Source organism: Hippocampus guttulatus, chromosome 7, assembly GCF_054856545.1.
Source record: "Hippocampus guttulatus isolate MCC_2025c chromosome 7, RoL_Hgut_1.0, whole genome shotgun sequence".
In the NCBI taxonomy this organism is placed as follows: domain Eukaryota; kingdom Metazoa; phylum Chordata; class Actinopteri; order Syngnathiformes; family Syngnathidae; genus Hippocampus; species Hippocampus guttulatus.
In genome coordinates, this window is record NC_141267.1 from 15,925,233 (window position 1) to 15,947,004 (window position 21,772).

Genomic DNA, 21,772 nt, shown 5'->3' on the forward strand with positions numbered 1-21,772 from the left:
CAGAACAGTACTGCAAAACAAAACAATACAATACAGGCTGATTTAAACTGAATATTAAAACCTGTTTGCATAAGACATTTAGAACCCATAGCCGGTAAATTCACTCCTATTTATGTGACTCAAAACAATAACAACAGTAAAAATGATATCTTTCAAGGAACCCACGGACTCTTAGATTTTTTGACAAACAGTCCAAACATTTATCTACATTTACATACTTCCAAGGGCTCCAAAATGTGTCTTGCATGCCCAGCTTTCTTCAGGTCACCCCACTGATATTCAACTAGACTTACATCTGGGCTCCAGGTCAAGTTGAATCCCAAACTTCTACATAAACCATTCTTTTGCCGTTCTGGTTTGGACAAATTAACGCAGAAATTGCATTTTACTTTCACCTAAAATTGGGGGGGGGGGGGGGGGGGCTGCTGCTGTGCCGCTTTCTCCTCTTATGAATCTCATCAAAACCCTGTTGCAACAAATCACCTCAAGTCATGTCTCAAATGAATGACAAAGACTTCCCAACAATCCAGTTCTGTCAGTATTACATCGTCACATGCTGACAATGACCAGAAAACATGTTTTTTTTGTGGGGGGTGGGGGGGGGGGTAATGTCACCTATCATCACTTCTTATTCAAACTACAACAATCGATTTACAGCAAACCACATTGAATCACCCTTCAAATTAACAGTGTGGAATGATGACTTCCATGATCAGTAATTATTCTGGCAGCATTACATCATTTGATGACTATGACAACAACAACAAAAGCCTGAAAACATCACCATGTTCACCCTATATTTAATCAAATATACTACAAAGATGAGACGTTTATTGTTCAATCTGATAAACGTTATTGCCTTTAGCAAATAATCATTAACTTTGAATTTTATAGTTGCAACAGGTTCCAAAAAAGATGGGACAGGGTCATGTTTACAACTGTGTTGCATCACCTTTTCTTTTGACAACATTCAATCAATGTTTGGAAACTCAGGACACTACATTCCGTTGTTGTTTTTTCCCCCGTTCATAACGCACCACACATTTTAACTGGGATACAGGTCTGGACTGCAGGCAGGCCAGTCTCTTTTACTACGAAGCCATGTTGTAACACCTCCGGAATGTATTTATGTTTAACACAGTGAATCAAACTTATTGGAATGAGGTTTTCTCGATCGAGTCACACCTCAAATTATAGCGCAGGATGATGACCTCCCAGATCTTTAAATATTCTGGCAGTATTCCGTCACATGATGAATGTGATTTTTTTTAAAAAGCCTGTAAATGTACAAAAAAAATCTTGTGAAAGTCACAAAATCATCACAATGAGATGCACCCCAATTAAAGTGCTTTATGGGGACACACCAGATAATTACTTTGTTAATATTCAGTCATGTGATGAGCAGAATACATTTAAAGTCACAAAAAAAAAAAAGTCCAATTGTTGTGCTTCATGAGGGCATCCAAGATCTTTAATTATTTTGTCAATAGTCCAGCATATGACGACCCATTGGCCCCAAAACATGCTTTTTGACTTTTCAATGTCCCCAATCTCCACCTCGCACGAAAATCCAATTTGTTTCAACAGCACAAAGTACACCCTCACACAAACATGTCATCGAGTAACATGGTGGGCACCCTGCGGGCACACAGCTAGTTAACTCCAGTCAGAATGTGTGCCTAATAAAACCCATAGAGGGAAAAGGCGGAGACTTCCAGTGGGTTCCACATGCGTATAAACATGTCAGCATATACTGTATAGCCGCTGTATGCTGGGGAAGACATGGCGGCATGCCACAATGAACCCACTGACCGCATCCCTCCTCCCTCATTCGAGCCGTGCTGCATGAGGCCAACTTTGGGATGCGAGCCAGTAGCAGCATAACACACGAGACCAAGGCCAAGTGGAGCAACAGTGGCCGTGAGGAATTCTGGGATCCTTCAGCACAGTGTCAGATTACAGCTGGGATCTCTTGCTGGCTCTGATGCAACGCCAAGGGATCCTCACGGGGCCGTGTGATGTGTTTAAAGGTATTTGTAAAGATAAGGATAAGTCTGGACTACATTAATTGAAAAAGTTGTTTTCCCGCACTTGAAGACAGTGCAATCAGTCCGTGTAGTGCGCTATGAAGTGTTGTTGACATGTCAGAGGGAACCATGCAAAGTGTGGCAACGCAGTGTGGAAAAGATTTGGCTGGAGTCTGCTGCTTTCTAGGAGGGGGAAAAAAAACGAAGCTTGTCAAAAACTGAGCCAAGCTGGTGGAAAGGAGGAGTGTGCTGCCACCAAGAGGTCGAACGGGTTCAAATCACAATAAATATGAAATTACAGCTGGACAAATACATATTTTGCTACACGGTCTAAGCAAAAACAAAACAACAAAAAAACACTGCCTAGATATATTACTATTTTTTTCTTTTTAGTAAATTCTGTAGCCAACCCGAAGGCCACATGTCGACAGACGAGGATTATTTCACAATCACACCTAGGGGCAATTTAGACTCTTCAATGAACCTAACACTTATGTTATTGGAATGTAGGGGAAATCTGTAGAAGCAGAAGGAAAAAGCAGATTCGAAACCCCCAACCTCAGAAGTGTGAGAAAGACGTGTCAATCACTACAACACAGTGCTGGCAACAAATTAATATTAATAGATCTAATCTACTAGATAATAAATGGTATAAAATGGCTTGTTGAATATCTTGCCCCTCAAAATAAAGGCAAAATTTGAGCAAGTCCGCTCAGCACGATGTTGTGGAATTTATAATCACTCAATTTCTAAATCAATCAAAAATAAAAACAACAACAACTCTCCAGCAATGTAAGTCAAACATAAGCATTAAAAGGGAGAATGTGCAAAAAAGCGGCCGTCTCAGTCCCCCACTTGCGGATGTTATTTGATTTTACAAGAAACCACCACACTCAAGGAAAGACAACCAATCAGAGATAAGACATGTCAAAAGACAAAAACAAAACTACAAACAAATAAAGTCTCGTGTTATAGTGACACTTCATTACGGATACGCTTTTTTTGGAGTAACAGCGTGAGGTCGCAGGGGTCTGCACAGGAGATTGACATCTCATAAATCACATCCATCTGTCTGTGATTGGTTTATTTTCCTCAGATGTAGTGGTTTGTTATCGTCGGATTAGAGGCACAATATGGGGCAGATTTTATTTTTTTTCTCACACATCATATTTATCATTTATTCCTGTCCAGTCATAACGACTGCTTTTCTTTGTTGAAACTGCAAATTCGTACTCTGGTATACATTTGAATTTTGTTTTTATTTGTATTGGGTCTTATTGAATAAATTAGGTGTCAGGTGAGTGTACATGACCATAAAAAATGCACACCTTTATCTTAATACTGAAAAAAAAAAATCGGGATTTAAAAAAATGGTGCAAACCTAAATCAACATCCTCTAAAGTTGTGGCTGTTCTAAATTAAATACACATAACAATTGTAAAATGTGTCCCTGCTCTTAAACTTCTAGCATTTGTCATACAAATATATAAAAAACAAACCTAACAGCTGAACATTAATATTCAAAATTAAGTAAAACTACTCACCCCTTAGAAGGCGCTTGACAGTTATGTAATGAGGGTACAGGAAGGTTTTTGCAGCAACTGTCACCTTGTGGCATTTCATAAATATTGCTGGAATTAACAACTGTGAATCATAAGTAAGCAATATTTATATTAGCATCTGCTTGGTCAAATTCGATCATTGCGCTGCTCATATTTTATGGAGCAGGTTGAACTTTTACGATTGGCACCATTCATTTTATTTCCTGAGGGGGGGAAAAAGCTTCAAAATTAGTGAAACGAAATTTCACTAAGTTCATGAACTGCCATTTTGTATCGCACTGTAAGCGGGTGCCCAATGCATTGCAGAATCACACAGACGGCAATAATGGGGTCGGGAATTTGACTAATCAGGATTTGAAAGAATTTTTATTGAAACAAAAGATTTTCATTTTCAGTCCCAGTCCCTTATGGTTTTTCAAAAAGCGTGCTTTGGGTTTTAAGCGCTGACATTTCCAGACTCATCTACCTCCTGAGTGACCCCAGCACCCCCTCCTCCACCCCCTAGGTTTTTTTTTCTTTTGTTTGTACATCAGCGAGACAAGAGGGCTGAGGGAAGAAAAAAAAAAAAAAAAAAGAACATATACAACAAGGTCCTTTTGGCACAATCATTCCTGCGTGGCTGAATATTCACTCATAATGGATTTTCATCGAGACCGGTGCAGGTCTGTACGCAAACAGAAACAGTGCTGAAAATTCTCTGATGGGGGAAAAAAAAAATCCGAAACACAAGTTCAATTGATCACATTGGAGCGGAGCTTGGATTTTTGTCAACCCGAACGCTCTGCTCCAGGTAAAAAAAAGACTGTTCATTCGGAAAGCATGCGCCCCCCTCCCCAAAAAAAAGAAAAAAATCACTTGGACAAAAAAGACAAACAAAAACACCCTCACAGATAACAGCAAGGTGAAGGAGGGGGGAAAAGTGCCGATTTGTCATCTTCACATAAAGCAGGGGATCTTTTCCTATCAGAGGGCCTTTACATTTAATTTATGTCAAAACAAGTGAGCATTTGTGGGTTTCTCATCATAGTTCCTCCATTTTTTTCCCTTCATTTTCTTGACCCCATGGGCTGTAGTTTCTCAGCCCTTACGCAAATGATCACCTTTTGCTGTTTGCTGACTGATGATCTGGACTTGCTCTCCCGCGAGCTTGTCTGACATCAAGTTTTTTGGGGGGAAGGGGTGGAAAAGGCAAAAAGTGGTCAAGGGCAAACATCTGTTGCAGAGGAGGATGGCTTCATGTTAACAGTCGTTCGGACGCAACGTGACCCGAAATGGAGATCTGCCATAGGAAATGAGTAATTGTGATGAGATATGCTATTCACAAAAAGTTGTTGGGTGAATTTTCAGGATGAACCTAAAATGCACTACAATCGTGACAAAGGAACGGAAATTGACCTTGAAACTTCAACGCGCGTCAGCCGTTTCAGAACTTTTTGAACAACTCTCACGGCCACCGAGTTTAGAGTGTTATCAGCAGGTTTCCTGGACAGACACAGAAAGACTGGAAGAGTAACAGAAAGGAATAACAGTGGACATCCTTGAAAGTGTTAGCTCCTTACTAGAGAACAGTTAGTTGTGCAAAAAGTACTGAAACGCTGAACGCATGACTGGAAACTTTAGAGGATTGACTTGTAAAGGGTAGAGTGAATTTCAGGGTTCATCCTGAAATGAGCCCGAACTTTTTGTCAGTTGAGAATTTGTGGATTCAATGTTTTCCAAAAGAGGTTTGATAGTTTTTTTTTTTTTTTTTTTCCGGATCAGATTCTCTCTGTTGGCCACCAGCATTTGAGCGGCTCTTCTCAAGCATGATGAGTAGCGAGACAACAAGCCTCAGTGCTGGAAAGCATGATGTGCGGCTTTATCGACCTATGCGTGCTCCCTTGAAAGAGAGATGAAGAAGAATGAAGGGCAAAAGGCAGCTTCTGAATAAAATACTGGCTGGCGTTCAAAATGTGGAGCGATGGCCTTGAAAAAGCGCTGATATTCCCCCATCACTTTGAGGCTGTGAAAATAAATACATCTCAATATAGATAAGGCGGGGAAGACTCTTTCATTTGTTTTTTTTCCTAACTTAAAACAAATAATTGGCCTGCACTTCCCAGTCTCAAAAGCAGGACAGACATCTCCTTGGAAAGAGGTGATTTTTTTTCCTTCTTTCTTTTTTTTTTTTTAATTCCCTGATTCTTTCACATCTCACGAGAAGAAGCTGAGAGAGAGAGAGAGAGAGAGAGAGAGAAAAACCCAGCCTCAAGAGGCCTGGCAGCGACATCTTCCACAATGTAAAGTAAAGAGAGGACAAAGAATCCGCGTCCTTGTTCGAGTCATCTTCTGAGAGCCTTTGGCCTGAATGAGAGCATCCTTGTCCAAACGCAAAAAAAAAAAAAAAAAAAGTTCCAGAGTTTTTTTTCCTCCTTTTTCCTCATCCAGATAAGTATTTTTACTTTCAGAGTTGCTGTTGATCGTACTCGCCGATGACTCTTTTGATATGTGCCAGTTTGTTGTGCAGATATTCACAGCGGTTCTTCTCTTGGCTATAATGGGGATTGATCTGCAAAATCAAAACAAGCATATATTTACAGTGGTGCCTTAAGGTACGAGTTGAATTCATTTCGAGAACACACACTTAACACAAAACACTCATCTCAAATTGTCTTTCACCATTGAAATCAACAGAATTCCCATTAATCCATTCCAGCCAACCATTCCCCACCCACCAAACATTGTTTGGTGGGTGGGTTTAACAAACAAAATGTTTGTTAAATGTTTTTTATTCATAAGACCACTACTATGCATTTAATATCGATACATAACTCAATTGAACTTGTTACCACATCTTTTGCTGTGTGTGTGTGTGTGCGCGCCTTGGCCACATGGGGGCAGTATAATCTGTGATATACTGTATATGGAGACGGTCACAGCACCTTGGTAAGCTGCAGTCACATTAGCCGTTCTTCACAGAGGATGAAGAATACTTGCCTGTGAGTATTGTTCTCTTATCTGTCTACATACATTGATTCATCATTTGTGTTCCAATAGATGCACCATGAAATGAATGCCGTTTGTTAGCCCGTTGATGGCATTTAGCATTATTTGTTAGCATTAAGCTAAACAAATTTATGTGGGTGTTTTCAATACACTCACGTCACAAAAATAATTCTTTTAGTTTTATGTTTAGTTTGACTGTAAATTTCAACAAACAGCTTTTAGATGCTGGACATCCCTATAGACATTTTCTGCTGAGTTATAATTAAATGATTTAATCAATGTGTTAATTTTATTATTTACAATGAAGCACCAACCTTGTTGATACTACAAATTTATATCAGCAATTCTCATTGACAGTAGCTGACAAAAAAGCGGCAAAATATTGTACTCTAAGGAACCAAGTTAGAGAGACCAAACACAAAACATGGATTTTTTTTTTTTACATTGACTCACATTTCTTATCTTGACAGACAAGTGTGAGTAAATAGCCTCCGTTCTAAATTAAACTGCTAACATCTATCAACATGTAGAACATGCTAATCAACTACACATTTACAACATTGGAAAGTTATTATCGAGAATAGATTTTTAAATGAATACTTCGAGAGAGCATCTTAGTCATTTTCCATTTTCTTGTACAAATTTCCAGTTAAAGTGTACCCATTCAACACAAAACAAATGACTTTGAATAAACAATTTGGTCAGGGCATACATATTTATATTTCTAACCGGCATTCATTCATATGTGAAAATGGCAAAAACGTACCTTTTTAATGTTATGATACTCTTGGAGTATCTGATTGTGGATTGTCTGTAAAGCACAGAACACGACACCGCCTTGTTTTTAATGTTGGCGCGACACAAAGATATTACTTGCGTCCGAACAGAAACGCTACCTTGTACTTCTCTGTGCCTTGTTGCAACTTCTTCAGCTCATTGTCCAGCTCGGAGAAGTGCCTGGTGATGCTTTCGATGCGAGCGTGCAGACCGCGGTACTCGCTGTACTCCGAGTTGAAGTCGTTTTTATACCTCTGACGCTGCTCTGGAGACGTGATCACCGTGTACATCCTAGCAGGGGTATTACAAGAAACAGTTACAAGAAGAGCGGACAAACTAAGTGGAAGTCAAACACAATCCACTATTTTTCCAGTTGGAAATAATAAACATGTAGCACAAAATGGAATAAAAGGTGTGAGTGGTAGATAGATCATTTGTTATCACAATGTTGGGTGTTTTTCTCATTGTTTTTTTCCATTAACAAACTCAAGGCCTGCGGGCCAGATCTGGCCCGCCACATCATTTGATGTGGCCCGCGAAAGCAGCTCAAACATGTCAACTTACACGATCCTTTCTAAAATGTCCACCAACATTTTTAATTCTCATATGTAATAAATAAGAGATATATTCTATGCATTTTCTTGTTACCAAACCCCTCATGATAGTAACTTAACGCAACGCACATGCGCAGCTCTGCTGCTCATTCCACAAATGTAGTTTTAAGTAACTTTACAGAGGCATTTCCCCCCCCCTGAAAATCCATCTGTCAATTTCCCGATCCGCTTTATCATCACAAGGGTCGAGGGGGGTGATGGAGCCTATCCCAGCTGTCTTTGGGCAGTAGGCGGGGGACACCCTAAACCGGTCACTAGCCAATCGCAGGGCACACACAGACGAACAACCATCCGCACTCACACTCACACCTTGGGACAATTTAGAGTGTTCAATCAGCCTACCATGCATGTTTTTGGAATGTGGGAGGAAACCGGAGTACCCGGAGAAAACCCATGCAGGCCCGGGGAGAACATGCAAACTCCACACAGGGAGGCTAGAGCTGGAATCGAACCTCTGCACTGTAAGGTCGACACTCTAACCACTCATCCACCGGGCCGCCCACCCCTGGAAATGATGTTCAAAATTCCTAATTGTATCAGCTCTTGGGTTTGCAAGTTTAGATGTTCCGCTGTAAATGTCACTTCAAGGGTGGAGGGGAAACGCAAAACATTGAAGAACTTACAATAAGTAGTCGGCCACCTCCGGTGACGATGAAATACTGGCACTGTTGCACATCCCATTCAGAGCTGAAACACAGTGACAGTAACATGAACATGTACCGGAAAACTCCACAACAAGCGCAGTGCCACGTTGCATTCAAGACAGCTTGCTAATTGGAAAAACAGTATCCCACTGAGTTCATGAGGTCCAACCACAAGAGAGTCTTGTAGAACGTACGCAAACAAAATGGCTGACAACCATGTGAGAGAACAGACATTAGCGTGTCTTGTACGTTTAGTTTGTTTTGTGTGAATTGTAGCTGCAACAACAAACATTTCTTTTTTCTGACAGCTTCTTTCATTTAAATAAAGGATATTTGTGCCACAGTGCTCAAACTCCATGTTGGTCATTGTTTAGAGAAAAGGCGCAGTTTCAGTTGAATACTGGTCTAACTCAACAGTCGGTTGCAATTTTGACAGACAGTGAGCAGACCTTCAAAGCACTCTGCACTTTTCCTGATTAATCAGCGCATCATCGTGCCAACTCACATTTTCCAAAATGGCCACCGGTGCCAGTGTATTTCTCTGAGAGCTCAAGGGAATGTTATCAACTTTCATGAAATATCAAATGCATTTGACTTTTGTTTGGACTTACATCCATATTGAGCCATCTTGTTTCTAAACCCATTTTTTTCCTCTTTGAGGCAATCTAGATGATAACTGATGAAGATTAAACTGTTGAAACTGATGAGAGTACTTCATTGGTAAATTCATTTATCCAATATCATCCAAGTGCAAAAGCATTACATTTAGTAAATGGCAAAACCTAAGGAGAACCACAACATCTGTAAAAATAATAATTGAATGACAGGGAATGAAATAACCCCCCAGATTTTACTGTTGTCACATATGCTAACTTTTAATCATTCTCCCAGAAAATGACAGAAATGGAGCTACCCCACTCAATGTCTCAATTTACCAAATACATGTATGGACAAGAGATATCGCTCTGCACCAATTTTCATGCCTGTTGTTTTGAATGGTATGTTCCATGTTTTCATAGTTGAGAAATTTCCAGCTTTCAGTAATGCATCAGGTTGGCTGGATCAGTGTGCCCAAGTGGCCAGCAGAGGTCTCTGTTTCATCCGTGAGTCACATACTCAAAGAGAATCTCTTGCAGTGATGTCTTATGAAGCAATGTGTAAGGGTTTGCTTCTATTCTACTTTCTAACAGTAAATATACGTTCAGCCCATAATGAATGACTCATACCCTGCGCAAATGAAGACTTCTTATTTGTTAAATGGAATTCTACTGGCTGGACATGACAAAAACAACAACCACTATGTTGTATTAGAAGCTTGCTGTCTAAGTGCAATATCCAACCAATCCTATTCCAAGGTAGTATAAGAGGAGTATCAGGGGCAAGTGGCACTCGCCAGAGTGTGAAATTTAACACCTAACCCAAACTCCGTGCCCACACCCTTTGTCGCTGTCCCAAACATACGCGATGATCTGATTGCGAGAAGCCATCGTGGCTGTGCGCAGGCACACTTCACAGAGAGGAACTGTCAGGGTTCGTTTGCGACTTATGTCTGGAAAGGTCAAGCGAATGGCGGATTGCGCAATTTGTCGAGAAGGCATTGTGGAAATGGATTGGGTATCAATCAATCGTATCAAGCTTTATTGTTGGGTTTGAAGTCACAAACAAGAATGCATTGTTGCATGTTTCTTATTTTATTGCAGAGGTTGCATGATTGAATGTGATGCGTTATTTGGCCAGTAATAAGATTGTTTCGGGGTGCTGGGAAGAGTCGGTATAGCAACTTTGTCAAGATGCAACATAAAAAGCTCATAGCATAAATCAACGCTCTCTTTGCTTTGTGACATGATCATGTTTTCAGGACTCGTGAAGGATAGCCTCCTGAACACCAAACAGCGTTTGCCAACCTGCACTGAGTCAAGGTACACATTTTAAATGATGTAAAGTGTCACACAAAGTATGCAGACTGCAATATGAATTAATTTGTTTTCAATTTACTGACTCAGTATGTAAATCTGCGCCTGTTTGAACACCAGGTTGCTATACTGTGGATGAATGGCAACAGGTTGTAAGCGGTCACTATTTGTCACGAGTACAGATGGATGAACAAAGATCCCTTAATTGTAAGATAATAATAATAATTTTTGGACTATCTTAGTGAAATTGATGACCAGTCGAAGCAATTATTGCTCAAAAAAAAAAAAGGAAAAGAAGGCTGGCTGCATTTGATGGACCGTCGAATCCAGGAGGAGAACACTTGTTACTTACTTGTGCTTTTGAGTGGAATACTGTTGCTTTTGAGGTTTTCTGGGCTCATCTCACAGGTCCTAACAGGCTCAGCCACAGATTGTGGACTTTTCCTCTCCTTCTCCTCTTGGCCTTTGGCTTTCCCCTTATCTTTCTTCTCCTTGTCTTTATGCTTCTTGGATTTCTTCTTGGGCTTTTTGCTACCGGTGGCGGCTGCCGGACTCCGGTCACGTGGAAGCGGAGTTGGGGACGCGCTGGCGGGGCGCGCGGTCGTGCCTGGAGGAAGCGAAGGCGCATGGGAAAGCCTCTCTGCTGTCGTTTCCTGGGCGTCGCAGTCTCTGCCGTTGTGGCTCGAGTCGTTGCTGACGTCTGATAGCGCTTCAAACGGTCGGGGGATATCTAGCATGGCGAGGGGCTGGGAGCTGGATGTCAGGGCGCTGTCTGACAGGTGAGCGCCGAGTCCTGCATGCGCTCCGCCCGCCTCCGCTTTGCCGTTGGATGAGCTGACTTTGCCATTGTTAGGACTTGGTGCAGCTTTGCTGGCAAGGTGCGATATCCTCGGCTTCTTATTGGCCAAGGGGTCGATGAAGTCTACAGCAGGGCGTTTCTGCGAGAAAAATAAATAAATATGACACAATATCAACAACAGATTCACAAATATATTTGTTAATTGCTAGCCGACTACAAAAGTTGAACTTTATTCGGGGTTAATTAGAAGCACTTTAAATGGTGACAAGTGTATGTGCTGACTCCCGTTTAAAATGACATGAGTCGAAATGTGATTCCCAGACATCCCCAGTTATAAGAGCCTGTGCAAGCACATTATCGCAGTTGTTAATTTTTACTGCCGTTCTGAGTGGTTGTTCCGTGTTGTATCAGTTGCTCGGCAATTGCTATGCAGTTGCTGAGGACCTTTTATGCTTTATGCTTATGGTCACCTTTATTCTTTCGTATAGGTCTGATGTCTCGGGATCTATAATAAACTCGGGTTACTCTGTGACACGCACTCAGTATGTCAAGTTTTCTTTGAGTGGGAACGTCTGCTTTTTTCCATGTCCTCTGCATTCAGCCATTTTCGTGAAGACTTTCACTTTTGTGTCATGTTTACTTCTGCGTCCAAATTCTGCTCTTCACGTGACAACTTCCTCTTTAAAGATTTCCTTTTTCCAATCTGAACAGGTTATAGATCACAAAATATTTTGTAATAATTGATTTTCGTTTCATTTTTTTTCGGTCACACAAACCTATCATTTGAGCAGGGGTGCATAGACCTTTTAAATCCAAAGAGTTAGCAGTTTTACTTTTACTTCATAATTTGGGTAAAATAATGCCAAAAGACACATTACCTGCAATGCATTTGAATGAAGTTGTTAACGGCTGACAAGTGCTTTATATACCACAACAGATACTGATGTCATCTAAATGTTGGTGTGTAAAAGCCAAAAGTATTGCCGCCATAGCCCACTTTGCTGCATTCTGTGAAAAATACACAGCCCTTGACATCTACATTTTCAGCCTGTCTAACTGACATTTCAGTTCTCCTTCACTCCCACATGCTGACTTCTGCCACCCTGCTGGACTCATTTTACTCATCGGATGCTGACTTTGTCACACGTTCAATTCGCATTTTTGGATGCCACATTGCTGCGTATTTACGGCTACGGCTATTGTATACGAATTTGGTTGGGTTTCTGTGTGAAAGAGGTAACCGGTGACAAGGATACCTTACAAAAACGTGCAATTTCAGGCTCTAAAATGTTTTTTTTTCTTATGACTATTAGCCAAAATCAAATGTTATCGTGGCACACAGTAAATGGCCCGCAAAGTGTTGAATGTGTTTTGTGTGAAGGCAGCAGGATGCTCACCTGTGACGGTGAGCTGCTGGCTAAATCCTTGGGCGGGCTCTCTGGCGGAGGAGCGGCATTGTTCTGAGACTGGCACTGCTTCCTGGAAGAACAAACGCATTCATTCCCAATAAGTGACCAGCCATACTTTAACCCCACCTGCGACTAGTCGGACAAGAACTGTGTTCATGCGATCAAATGGTGCAAGCAGATAACTAAAGTCGGCTGCTGTGGAATTCAGCTTTTGTACTTTTTCCTAAACATAACAGAGTAAAATGAGCCACAGCTGATTGTCAGTAGGGGGGGGGGGCGCAGTTGGACACAAAATCTAACATGGTGACCCAAGCGTTGTGGGTGTTTTCGTGTGCGTGCTGGGGGCTCGAATAGAGGCAGTCAATTGACATGGCTGAACCTTGGACTACTGCCACCTCACAAACACACAAACAAGACGCACGCACGCACGCACGCACGCACGCACGCACGCACGCGCGCACACACACACACACACACACACACACACACACACACACACACACACACACACACACACACACACACACACACACCAGGAAAACAGAGATCAGCATGTGCTGGAACTCGGTTGCAACACGTGCCGTACAGTCATGTTGCTGCGTGCGTCCTATGTGACTGATAGCTGCCGGAGCGGTGTGAGAGTGTGTAACTAGATGTGTGGGTGTGCTTGCGAGTACATTTTGGGAGCAACCCACTAATGATGCACTCTAAGCATGAATATAAACCTCATAAGCAAACAGATATTGCAAGTTAAAAGGGTCAGAATTTTCTCAAAACCTATTTTTAAAAAAACTTTTCCCTTCGTTAAATTGCTAATTTGTCACTAAAAACACCCTCATAGTGGTCTTTTCTTCCAGTCACCCATCTCTGAGTTTTACTTGTCTGTCTAGTGACAGCAACTCTTGATATATTTAAGTGAGAATAATTTAGCTTCGAAAATGTGCAAGTGAAGAAAAAAATTTTGGGGCTGTGAAAAGTTTAGGATGTTGGTGGTAACGGATGTTTTTGTGCTGCAGGAAGTATAAAATTCGAGTGGCTTTGCAGAGGTGTCCGCTCCACTTTCTAAATGGTTAAGCGGCGCACTCGATATTATTACGGAAGCATTTCTTCATCACAAACAAGCTTATCCCGTTCAATTCAGTCATTAGTGATCGGCTGAGCCTGATCTATATATAGCCAAATGGAAACGAGCCTTTCCTTGTAGCAGATCCTGAGGAACCAGATTTTTTTTTCCACTGGGAAGAAAGCCAACAGCTCATGATATCAATAAACTTAATCAATTGCACGGATAGCAACATATCACAAGTTGTTCTTCGGAGGCGCCACATACAAAGGGTGCTTTCGAAATGGCCATAATTAGGCATCAATATGTCAAATGTGACTGCATAATCCATGACATTTAGTTGCCTTTTGATACACGACAGCCTCGATTTTTTTTAAAGTACAGGTTGGGACCGTCTTTGCTTTGAAGCAAGAGTTCCAACAAGAATGTCTGCTAGTCATTCGGTGACAAAACTAATAATACCTAATTACCGTGCAGAAAATAGAAGTAAATGCGAAGTCAGCAGAGGAAATCAGTTTCCAGCAAACTGTGTGCCTGAATACGAAGGCCCATAAGGAAAAGATAACTTCTCATAGTATGAATTTTCATAGAAAAAAAACCCAACAACCTTTATCTCAATAGTACAACTGTCTTATAAGATTATCAGCATCCAGAGCTACCTTTAAAAAAAAATCTGATCGGTCATCCAGCTGATTTGACATTTTTTTAAAAATTACTATCGCATCAGGTGTATGGTCAAAACTAATCACAATCTTGCCAACCAATACAAAATTGATGGTGATGACTGCGTTACAATTAAAGGCGATCGTACCTGAACAAGATTCTCTTAAGAAGCTGCTGGTCTCCTTCCGTGTATCCGGGCCAGTCTTTATGAACTTCCTTATATAAGCAGTCTTTCAATGTGAGGGTATTATCTTTCCCATTCAAGTTTGCCACCTATTAAATGAAAAGAGGTCATCGCTAAGGACGGATTTGAGAAGCGAAGTCGGACAGTTATAGCAGAGAGCGCATGTGACCTGTTGCAGGTGGCTGTCCAGGGAGTCTTTGTCAGACTGCAAGAGGCCGTCTTTCTGCAACCTCAGGAGCAGCTCGGGCTTCTTGTAAGGCTTGAGGGCCAGCAGGTGCACCAGGCGCTCTCGGAGCGGCCTATGCTGAGCGCTCGCTTTCTTGACCGCGCTGCTGGAGATGATGACGGGCCGAGAGGTCCTGCGCGAGGGGGCCACGTCGGACAGGGCCGATGCCGGTTTCCGGATCTGAACCCTTTTGCCTGAAGGGTAAAGAAGGAGGAGTCACAAGCATTGATGATGGGTTGCATTTTGGAATGGCACTGCAGTTTAGCAAGACTTGAACATTTGTGTCGTCGCATAAATGATATTTCCTAAATGGGTATTGTTCATATTGTTCTTTGCTATCACTGGTACACTTCTGTGTGTCTTAAAAAAAACCCCCCAGAAAAGCTGAATAATAAGCAAATGCATTTCGTGCAATGATTGTAGACCTCGCCCGTTTTCCAAACAGAATGGGGAGCAATAATTCTTCTGAAGACACTCCACATCATACGATCATCATTGAGAATAATCACTATGCGTTTACCCGACTGAAGATGCCCACTGACTGAAGTCTCATGAGATTTGGTGATGCCACACATGGCGATTTGAACTTGTTGACTTCTGAGGCATCTTTTCTCTTTTTTGTGTGTTCAACACTAAAGTTTATGGCTTTGGAGGGGTGCAGCATTTTGTTCACATGGTGGCGGTGGTCTAAAAAAATAAAAATAAATCTCCAACTCCAGTGTAGGTGGTATTCGGCAAGACAGCTTGGGAGGTTGCAGCATGCACAATTTCCTCTTAAATTGCTACATGAGTGAAGATATTTTCATTTTTTTAATGATGCGTTTTGTTTTTTCTGGTGTCTTTCTTAAGGAATGCCGCTCACCGACAAATCTGCCGCCGGGCTTGATGACAATGGCGCCCCTGCTGCGCGTCTCTTCCTCGACCTGGGCCATGCTTTCTCGAGCCTTCTGGTAAGAGTCGTCTGTGGCACATACAGTAATCTTGTCTTGGATGGCACCCAAGCAGTCCAGCTGAATACTACCCTCGCTGCCAAAACAAAGAGGAGAGACCGTGAGAGAGGAAGAACAGGGCGGGGTGACTCAAAGATTCAATGGGGGGGTGGGTGGGGGGTGTTATTCTAGACAAAACATTTAAATAAACGACAAGTTTTATACTGTAACCAAAGACAGTTTGACTCCAGACATGTTTTGGGTGCAACTATTACTTTCTCAATTACCATATGTCTGGATTTCTCCACATGAACACAGCAAATGCCTCTCTGTCTGACCGCTTTCGTGCGTCCATTTTAATAGTTTGGCAGCAAATGAGATGCCGCGGCAGCAAGAGGGCCGAGCGCTGTCATTTTATGGTTTCACATGGACGCCCGGCGCACTGATAAGGATCCAGCCCGAGATGTGGTTCAACTCACACGTGACTCCACTTGCTCAGGGACAGAGAGTTTTGACACTCAGCAGAGTGCATCTCCTTTCTGGTTTTGACTTCAGTTCAAATTTCATTTGATTCACATTTGAGGGGGGGGGGGGGGGGTTGCACAGTGGGACAGCAATGAGAGTGTGTCAATGTACTTTGGTGTGGAAAAGGTCAACGATACTTGACAACATAGAACTGGAGGTCAATTTGTAGGGCTCAAGGATGAGTCGTCCTACTGACTTCCGGTTTCACTGGCCTGTCTCTCTGTGTCTTGGCATTTGTATGGCCATGTTCAAATGTTAAAAAACAAAACAAGACCAAAAAAGACCAAGAGTACATTTCAAAATGTTTCCACCATATTTGTGACTTCTAGCCAATAACCCTTAACCTAACCTGTTTTAGAGAGAAGACGCAAAAAATAAATACCAGCAACAATGTGATTGCATAAGCCTGCACTCCCTCTTATTACCGCGGGTGTGGCTGTGTTAGAAATGAACCAAGCACACAATCACACAAAGTTCCTCTCATTAACCCAAAATGAAGTTAAACTGTTCTAGTAGGCTTTCCCTGACGATTTTTTTTTTTTAACTTTATAGCAGAATCCTGAAGGTTTTGTGCCAACGCTGACTTGTATTTAGGACTGTATAAAATGATGTTTTTGAGGACAGGCAAAACAATTAAATAAGTTACCCCTAATGTTTAGGCCTTTTAGATACACCAAATAAATCTGCCATCCTGAATTAGACATTTGATTTTTCTGGTCCGCACCAGCTGATTATCTAGGCATCATCAAACCTTCCTTCCTAATCGTGGGTGAATAATTCAAGACTTGGTGAATTCTATTTTACAACGATATAAAATGTGAAGTTGCTATGAACTGTTTACAGCCCCATGCGCCTTATCTGGTCTGCTGGCTTGCCTCCCGGGATTGTTTCCACGCTCTCGAGTGTCAACGCATGATTGACTTGTTCAAAGCCTCTCCTTTTCACCCGTTGTCCGACCCAGCTCCATGACAGTAGGTAAAACAGATGAAATTTATCATTCCTCAGTTGATATCCCAAAAGTGCCATCGACTGAGGGCATATTTTATGATGATGCGGAGCGGCTGAGCCATGTGACAAGAGTGGGGCTCTCACCTGGTGATGTATTGCTGGATGCAGTCAAAGCTGCCCTGCGGATTGTCTCTGCCCACGTTGGACAGGTAGAAAGTAAATGTGTGCAGTTCATTGGAATTTTCCGACCGTGGTATTGAAATTTTCTGCAAGAGGCAAAAACCAACAACATCAACGTGTGACTCAACAGAACATGTTCAGTGGATACAGAAACTGAAAATCTGGAAGAAAGATGCTATTGTGATACAATAATATAAGGAATGATGAAATAAATGTTGGCAAAAAAAATATGTCATATTCAATATTAAAATACAGTACATTTGAACCTTGTGGGGAATCAGCACACTTTTTGAACCTATAAAACACTTCCATCAGGGTTTTAAAAGCATCTACAATCCTATTCTCTCACAGCAATACGTTGGCACATAGTACACCTCTTACTCCGTAACTTGGGTTGTATTTTGTTTCTTTAGTGCCAAACACGGAATAGAGAGAAGACTATTTGAGGGGAAATTGGAAAACCACAGCCGTGGTAAAGTAAAGTCATGGTATCACCATACTTTGGGCTTCTTCGACTTTAACTAATCCTTTCACTCTAAAACCCCAGAAAAAAAATACCGTTGACATAGCTTTGCCTTACTCCTCAATATGATTTTCAGAATTAGAATCATTTGAGGATATATGGCAGGATCATTTTCTCCACCCCCTGCGCAAAATAATTGAAAACCGCTGCTATCCACACAGCGTGGGAATGCATATAATATTTGTTCTTTCCCATCTCATTACAATTAAATTGAATTTGAAAAAAGTCCACCCAGGGCTTTGCAAATGTGGTCCAGTACGTTTTTTATTTTACTCAAAAACAAAAACGGAAAACCTCTTCAAGCCACACAACTGGTTCCCATTCTTCCAGTTTTCTGGCTAGAAGCTATGAGCTATGACACATATTTTTTTTCTCTGTTCTATTATTATAGATGGCACATCTCCGATGATCCAAACAAAGCGTCTTTGCAGCAAGAGAACAGACATATCAAAAATACACGAATGAAGAAACCTAGTGTAGAATTTGTAATTAATGTCCTAAAAGACAGAATACACATCTTTTGACAATTCAATAACAGCATACCTCTGCTAGTTATAACAAAATGTGATACCCTCCAAGGATCATGGTCCAGGACAGACATCGGTGGATTTTCAGTCACTTTATTGGAGGGGGGGGGGGGGGGGCACAACAAGCACATTCATACACTCTCTCATACGGCCCATTACTTACACCCAGTCACTCAACACACAAACTTGTTAACGGTTAGCCAGCTAGCCGCTAGCCAAACTGTGCCAGAAACCAAGCAACTGCAGTCTTATTTGCTGACGCACATGTCACTCACCAGACCCCGCCTTTTAAAGTCACACACACTCAAAAGCACAGATATGGCAATGTAAAATGTGGCACATTAAACAATGCAAAATCAATATATATATTTTTTCCAATTACTCAATTAATTGATGGGATAGTTGGTCAAACTTGGTGTTCTAAAAATATTCCATAGCTGCAACTCTAGATCCAAAAATGAAGTCTTGCTTTTTCTAAGGCTTTTTTTGTCGTTTGAAGTGGCGGCAAGAAATGAATTCCAAAGTGAAATTCTGACGAAGACAACTTTAACTGAGTCCATTACGTACGTTATGGTCCTCATCCCTCACGGTGCCGACATGCGGTCGGAAGGCAGGCGGCTCAGCTCTGTTTGCCTGACACACATGTGAAGCCTGCAGGTGGCCCACTATGAATACATGCCCTTTCTTTCCTGTCCATTTTGCTCCACTCTCACATGTAATAACACCCACTTGTACTGACCATAAAGAGCAGCAAAAAGTTGCTTTTCAATTACATTTATTGGCTGATACGTGCTTACACTGAATACGAGGTAAAGGCCCACTCAGGGACCCGACAGAAAAAAAAAGATCACAAATCTTGTTTTCTTTGGGACGTCTATGATTTTACGACTCTCTTTGGTTGTTGCCTGCACACAGTTGGTTTTACGTGAATTCCACTGATCAACAAAACAAACAGAAAAACAAACTCCAGTGAGTGCAAACGCATAAATCACAACAGGTTTGTAATTTAGCGTTATTGGCAGAAAATGTTGGTTGGCGGCTCCGCAGCTATACATTACAGGGGATATAAAATGTAATGCTACAATTTGAGCCGGAGACCTCGGAAGCCAAGAGGATATGGACGTGAAAACGATTGTGATGCAGGGAGGCGAAGCCGCAGAGGACTGACGCAGTTGACTCAGTGACTCACTGTAAAGAATGAGTCAAGAGCGAGGCTCCCCCACACCAAATGGCTCGCAGGCCCAAACTCATCACACGCGTACAATTTGTAAGTGTGAATAGTCAGAATATGGCCGGGCATTAAGAGAGAAGTCAGAATTGCATTGTCCTCAGAAAATTTGCAAAGTTGTTGCTCAAGCAAAAAAAAAAAAAAAAAAAAGTTTCAATAAGAGAGGCACAAATACAGAGCCAGTTCCAATACTGAATTCAGGACTCATATTCTGACTCAATGCAGTCTATTTGGAACCGGAAAGCTTAGCAAGCGGCAACGGAGGAAAGCGACTTTCTACTATTTACTTTGGGGCCAAAGGTAAGGTGCGGAGGCATATTCGTGGGAATAGAGTAGTGCAGCAAAATCGAGACTGAGGAATACAATCTTGCAGCACCCAGAGCTAAGACACAGCAGCAGGGTAAGCTAACAATTTTGATTTAGTACCAGACGAGAAGCAAAGTGCACTGCAAGTGCTTTGCGTCACTGAAACCACAAAACAGATGAGGTGAGTGTTAAGACATTACTAAAACGCCAAATGAGACGGCACTTCCCGTCTACAAACAATGCCCCGTTTATAGCTTTGGCTACTGGTACAAGTGGATTTAAACAGGCTGCCCAAACACTCCCCTCCTGCTTTGTCGTGCCTGCAAGTCTGCTCATCTTTTCATTCTGCTTGGCATCAAGAAAACAATACTTCTTTTCAGGATGGACTCATTAGAAAAAAGGACAAATTCAAAGCCACGGAGATGACCCGAGAGACACAGAAGTAGAGCAACAATGGACGACTGGGCTACATTGTGAACAATGTTCTACGATTGTGTTCGAGTGACATGTTCCTGTCAAAGTTCCAAAAAGACAGAAAGCGATTCACTTCACGACTCACTTGCGGATCAATCATGAACCGCAATTAATTACTTTTTTTGGAAAGGCGACTATTATGACTGTAATATCAAGTGTGGCTTGTAGGGGAAAAATGTTGACAAGCGTCCCTGATGACTGGCATTTAATTTGGGCTCCTCCCCGTTTCCATAATAGTGTGACATCATGCCACGGTCGCAAGACAGTGTCTCATAAAATAAACTCCACACGGTAAAGTGGGAAATTCTCTGTCGATGACAACCGGTCTAGCCCCACCTTACAGAAGCACAGTGAGTTGTACTACCATGACCCAAAAAATTGGAATGGTTTTGGGTTGGATATTTTGGGAGATGCAATGGAATGCATACCGGACACAAAAGGTTACGTGACAGAGTCCGAAGCCAACGTTTCGACTCATCTCTTCATATTCTGGACTCATCTCCGTCATTCGTATTATAACTTGAGCTCCAACCTATAAGGAATGAGTATGCTAACGATAAAGGCTAAATTATCAACACAATACGTAAGAAAACTGACGTGCGCCTTTTTAAAGGGTGTCGACGCCATTAAGCGGTGACATTTTTACAGACATATGACATCAGTGCCGATGTTTACACCAATCGAGTGCCCCTTCAAGGCCAGCGGATCCTCTCATCCACACGACTCAGGCATCTGTCATTACACACGTTCACCCCCCCCCCTTTTTTTTCCTTGCCTCCGCCATGTGAGAAACATGCTGCAGTGCGTGCGTGAGCTCAGTCGAGAGCTGAGAGTGAGCGCTTGAAATCGTGTCATGGAAGCATCTGCTGTGTCATTTAGCCACTTTCGCACTTGCGCCAAACATTCTGACCTCAGCGGCAACACGTTTTCCGAAAGGAGTGAGTCTACTGCATCACTTCAGAAGGGCATCGGATGCATTAATAGTCTGAAATATCCAATCAAGAACATGGGCTAACGCGGATAACTCTTCATTATTTGTGCATAAATGAGGGCATCGATGGTAACAAGGGGTTTTGTTTTGGGTTTTTTTTTTTGTGATGGGAGGCATTTATTTGAAGGAGGCACACTTGATTCCTACTTTGCTTTGTGGTGGAGTGGCGCAATATACGTGCGAGTGTAAGAATATTGCTTTTTGTAGTTAATATTTTTTCGCATTGCCCTTTGGTTTGTTCGGCCTTGTCTGGGCTCTACATGGCGCAATTTAAA

General features: G+C 41.9%; 1 protein-coding gene across 1 annotated transcript in view; it reads right to left on the reverse strand.

The window, feature by feature from the left end:
• Positions 1–3,936: 3,936 nt before the first annotated feature.
• ell (elongation factor RNA polymerase II) overlaps positions 3,937–21,772 on the reverse strand; it is a 28,820-nt gene continuing 10,984 nt past the window's right edge. The window contains exons 3-12 of the mRNA XM_086115938.1: positions 17,413–17,534; positions 15,729–15,892; positions 14,810–15,060; positions 14,605–14,729; positions 12,719–12,800; positions 10,875–11,460; positions 8,589–8,652; positions 7,471–7,642; positions 7,341–7,385; positions 3,937–6,137 (exon numbers count right to left, since the gene is read on the reverse strand). Coding sequence (XP_085972064.1) covers positions 6,033–6,137; positions 7,341–7,385; positions 7,471–7,642; positions 8,589–8,652; positions 10,875–11,460; positions 12,719–12,800; positions 14,605–14,729; positions 14,810–15,060; positions 15,729–15,892; positions 17,413–17,534 — 1,716 coding nt within the window. The 3' untranslated portion in view covers positions 3,937–6,032. The remainder of the gene's footprint in view (positions 6,138–7,340; positions 7,386–7,470; positions 7,643–8,588; positions 8,653–10,874; positions 11,461–12,718; positions 12,801–14,604; positions 14,730–14,809; positions 15,061–15,728; positions 15,893–17,412; positions 17,535–21,772) is intronic.